The sequence below is a fragment of the Alnus glutinosa genome, chromosome 10 (assembly GCF_958979055.1).
Source record: "Alnus glutinosa chromosome 10, dhAlnGlut1.1, whole genome shotgun sequence".
NCBI lineage: Eukaryota > Viridiplantae > Streptophyta > Magnoliopsida > Fagales > Betulaceae > Alnus > Alnus glutinosa.
Genome location: NC_084895.1, coordinates 20,758,178 through 20,763,014, shown reverse-complemented (window position 1 = coordinate 20,763,014; position 4,837 = coordinate 20,758,178). Strand labels below are relative to the sequence as shown.

At 30.7% G+C, this 4,837-nt stretch overlaps 1 protein-coding gene across 1 annotated transcript; it reads right to left on the bottom strand.

Annotated features, from left to right (window-relative positions):
• Positions 1 to 1,614: 1,614 nt before the first annotated feature.
• LOC133879183 (UPF0481 protein At3g47200-like) lies at positions 1,615 to 3,111 on the bottom strand. The gene has a single exon (XM_062317719.1). The coding sequence runs from the start codon at positions 3,109 to 3,111 to the stop codon at positions 1,615 to 1,617; it is 1,497 nt and encodes a 498-aa protein (XP_062173703.1).
• Positions 3,112 to 4,837: the final 1,726 nt, after the last annotated feature.

Sequence of the window (4,837 nt, the reverse complement as noted above, 5' to 3'; positions counted from 1 at the left end):
AGTCATGTCACCTTGGTCATTGCTCAGGATAGCTGTTACCACTGCAAAGGAGGGTTGAATAGCGACATCAAAATTAACTTTGAGATGGCTAGGCAGAGAGGAGAGCTAGTCCAATCCTTGGGTCGAGAGGTGACTGTTTTCCAGGCTTTTTTATGGGCACAATAGGTTTTTTGGACTTTGAAACCCGGGGATAAATGTTTGGTTTTATTCTAAAGATATGTGTTATACATCCTCCCACTTTTGATAATTACCATTAGATTTATGAGGCCCATATATATGGACCCTTCAGACCCAATGGTGATGTTCAAAAGTATGAGGATCAGAGGAGAAAATGAATCATTTATCTTCATTCTATTATACATTTTTTTGTTATTTCCGTATAAGAAATGTGCAAATTCTTCATTGAATCCATGAAACCACATGTAAGTTTTACATATTTAATAATGGATTTGCCAAAAAGATGGACAAGAGAATGATACTAAACACATCCCTATTTTGTAAAAGCCGAAAATATAGTTTATTTTGTGCTAACTACAACTTTACGTTTTTGATAATTTTAAATTAAATTTGCTTACTTTGTAGAGCTTATTGGACAAATTTGCTTAAAAGGGTTCTCTAGTCTTTCATTTTCAAAGAATGGTGTAAAGTGAATTCAGCCAAACCTCATCATCATTGATGTTCTTATGTTAGTCTAATCAGCAGTTTTTTTAACCCCAAAATTATTTACTTCCTTTAATATAAAGTACTTATTAAGTGATTAAATTTACTTCTTCTTATAAGCTTAAGCTTTTAAGATAAGTGGTGATTTAACAGTTTATATTTCTAGTTCTTTTTTATTGGAACATCCCCGGTGCATATTTGTTTACAAAGAATGGGAAAAACTTCATTATAACTCCTAATCTTTTATCACTTTTGCAATTAAGTACTAAAACTTTAAAAAGTGTCAATTTAGGGTATCCATCTTTCAAATTTGTTTTTTTCAATTTTAACTTTTTTGCTAGAATTTTCTATTAGATCCTATCAAAATTTCTAAAATACCATTGCATTTTTTATTTTTTTAAAAAAAATTATAAAAATTTTAAAGATTCAGGCATGATTATTTTTGGTTATTTAGAAATTTTGATAGGGTTTAACAGAAAATTCTAATAAAAGGTTGAAATTGAAAAAAAATTAAAAGATTGATACCTTATATCGATCGACAATTTTTAAAGTTTGAGTACTTAACTGGAAAAGTGATGAAATATCAAAAGTTATAAGTGAAGTTTTTCCTAAAGAATGAAAATAAAATTAAATCAATCCAGCTTAAACATTCAATTCAATACTTGACTAGATTACAATCTCACTCATAAAAACAGAGCATCGAACTTTATTTACTGAAGTACACATACACTCTCCAGTCTCCATGGTCTTTCACCATATATATGTAACACACAAATTAAAATGAAAACAATTGATAAAACCTCTGAATTAAGACGGTGATCGATCATCAGAGGATTATATATCACAAACTCACAAGCCAAATACATAGGACGAGTAGAAAGCAAAGCACTCCAAGAAACACTAATTAATTAACCACATGACATGCAGATCGATGCTTCAATATATATTCCTTAATTATTTGTCCATCACAAAAGGCCGAACCCAACCCCATAACTGGTGAAGCAAGACAAAAGCTCCAAATATTGTTGCAGCGCCTTTCCAAAAATCAGAGAAATACTTTCTTTTAATGTTTCCCATGTGGCGGTTCCATTGGCTGTCACTGTACGTCCTAATTTCTTCATCTATATCGGAGTAATAGGATTGAGGAGTACCCACAATATCAACGCAAACTTCGCAAAGTTTGGAAATTAGTTCCGCCACTGCTTTGTTGCTACCGATACGGTTATCAATGATCCTTTTCTCAACGAGCAAATCCACATCTTCTACACTGTTGATTAGAAAGACCAATAGCGCAGTATAATTGCAGATGTAAGTTTTAGATGGGTAATGACACTGCTCCAGAGCGACGAGATTTCGGAAAATAACTTCAGTATAGTCGTTAATCACAAAGACTGGGACTTCCAAGATAGGCCGCATACGCTTCAGTAATGAGATCTTTTTCAAGCATGGTAAGCAAGCCAAGAGCCATGACAAATTGAAGCACGGAAATATTCTCAAGCAAGGATTCGTAATGAATCCTATATCTAGTAAGCGTTTATGATATATACCTTTGAATTTCAATCCTGCATCCTCAAGCTTTGTGGCACATATTCGATTATCCAGACCTTTTTCTTTGTTGGATGGATGATTATCCAGACAATCTTTGTGAGGTTTCATCTTCAGGTCTGGTACTTTCATCTTCAGGTCTTGTTTTGGACATAAAAAGTATCTTAGCAAATCTGTGAAATGTTTTACTTCCTTGTCGATGATGGACTCCTTATCATTATCATAGGGTTCAAAGAAATTGCGGGAGAGCTTAACAAAGGGAGCATCCTCTCCGCCATGGTTGTAACAGGGAGAAACAATATTGTAGGCGGACATAAATAATTTCTCAAGAATAAAGAAAGGAACTTGATTCTCGAGTAATATCAAGTCATATGCTATACCAGTTAACAGCCATGGTTTCCGTAGAATATAATCTTGATCTTCATTTTTTCTTACTTTGTAGGCTTGAACCTTTAAGAAGAGCTCAATTATAAAGACGGCATCCAATAGAATCATTTTCACAAAATGATTATCACTTTCGAGCATACAGTCTTTTGAATAACAAAAACTTATCTGTTTTTCTGAATAGCAATGACTGATTTTTTCTTCCTCGACTTTAATGATCTCCAGAAGATCTTCCTTCCTCTTCCTGGTTCGTTTCAAGAAATCCTCAAAATATCTCACCTTGTGCTTTTCCATGTCCTTGAATTCATTTCCACTATGATGAAAGGGCCCTATTGAGATTAACTTCGGGGTGTAGGCTTTTTCATTTATCTTGCGTAGTTTCTGGTGAACCCTGTAGATACAACATCCCGGCCACTCAGGAGGGTGCTGCTCCGATGAAATGTTAATTTTGGCAAATAAGTCATCGGATTCATCAGAATCTATTCCAATGCAAATTATGGAATCACTATCCTTCTTTTCCATCCCTTAAGAAGTTTATTTTCCTAGTGACAAATTAATAACCAACAATTAATTAGTGGCAATATAATATACAATCTAATCATCATGACCTGCATGCGGATCCCTTATTTCAATGTAAAATGATTGTAATTTGTGACACAATTTTTGTACAATTTCAACATATTTTTTTTAAACTAATTGTGGGATCTATATTTTCACATATAGGTCATACACATTCAATAATTAATTTAAAACAAAAAAAAAGTTGTTGAACTTGTACTATTATATCTCTATTTCAATTGGCAACAATAGTAGCATCCAATACTATATGTCACCAATCAGTCAGCTTCCCCCCACCCGCCATAATTTTGATCTTTTTCTTTGAAAAAATAAAATGGATTATAAAGCAATTTTGTCAATGCAATTGTAGATGTGAAAATTCAATCCAACAGGATTAATATTATCACAATATGTAACATTGGATATTCCTTCTTTTTTTTTTTTTCTTCCCAACAAGGCTCTTGTCTAGGTATGTAGGTATATGTATATATGGGAAAACTTCACTTTTTAACTCCCTATCTTTTATTACTTTTGCAATTAAGTATTCAAACTTTAAAAAATGTTAATTTAGGATATTCATCTTTCAATTTTGTTTTAATTTTAACCCTCAATTAGAATTTTTCGTTAAATCCTATAAAAAATTTCAACATACCCCTGTGTTTTTTTTTTTTTTTTTTAAAAAAAATTATATTTTTTTTTCAAAGAATCAGACATGGGTATTTTTTCAAATTGCTTTAAATTTTGACCAACACCTAAATCCTTGTAATTTTTTTTTTTTCTCCTAAAGAAAACAGGTATTTTGAAAATTTTGACAGGATTTAATAGAAAATTCTAACAGATGGTTGAAATTGAAAAATAAAATGGAAAGATAGATACCATGAATTAACACTTTTTAAAGTTTGAATACTTAATTGTAAAAGTGATGAAAGATCAATGATTATAAGTGAAGTTTATATATATTGACATAGTTATTGTCTTTAATTAGAAGAATTAATGAGATAACAAAACAGAAAGTCTAGTTTTTTATTTCAAATATTTTTTTTATAAAAGCTCACAATCATTGATAGTCAAAGGCAGCTCGATCTTCTTCTCTTTTTTTTTTCTTTTTTTTTTAAATGATTCTGATATTTTCTTTCTAACGACTTTCTTTAAATCTCTATTTTTCCTACTACAATATAAATAATAGGTTAATAGAGAACCCTAATTTAGTCGTCACATGTAGTTCTTTCTAGTTCCATCACTTTCCTCATCTTTTTTTTTTTTTTTTTTTTTTCAACGTGTTATGATATATAGCAGAAACTTTGAGTTTGAAGTCTCACTGCATATTATAATTTTTATTTAAATTAAATATTTCACGTGTTAGAACTATTTATTAGGAGAGAGTTTAATTCCATAAGTAAATAGGCATGTTAGAATATATTCATTGGATGATTAAATTTACTATTTCTGATCAAATTAAACTTTTAAGATAATGAATAATTTAACACAATTTTTCACCATGTAATTAATTGGGATAAAGATATTTAGAACAATTATATCAATGGGCAGGCTTGTATGTAGGATTGAGTCGTATTATCTACAAAAGTCCAATGAACTGAATACATATACGTACAGAATATGAGCACAATAAATAAATATAAAAAGGGAAAATTACAGTGCTCATAAAAAAAATAAGAAAAAAATAAACAAG

Coding starts and splice junctions, on each gene's coding strand:
- LOC133879183 (XM_062317719.1), bottom strand. CDS start 3,111: ATGGAAAAGAAGGATAGTGATTCCATAATTTGCATTGGAATAGATTCT.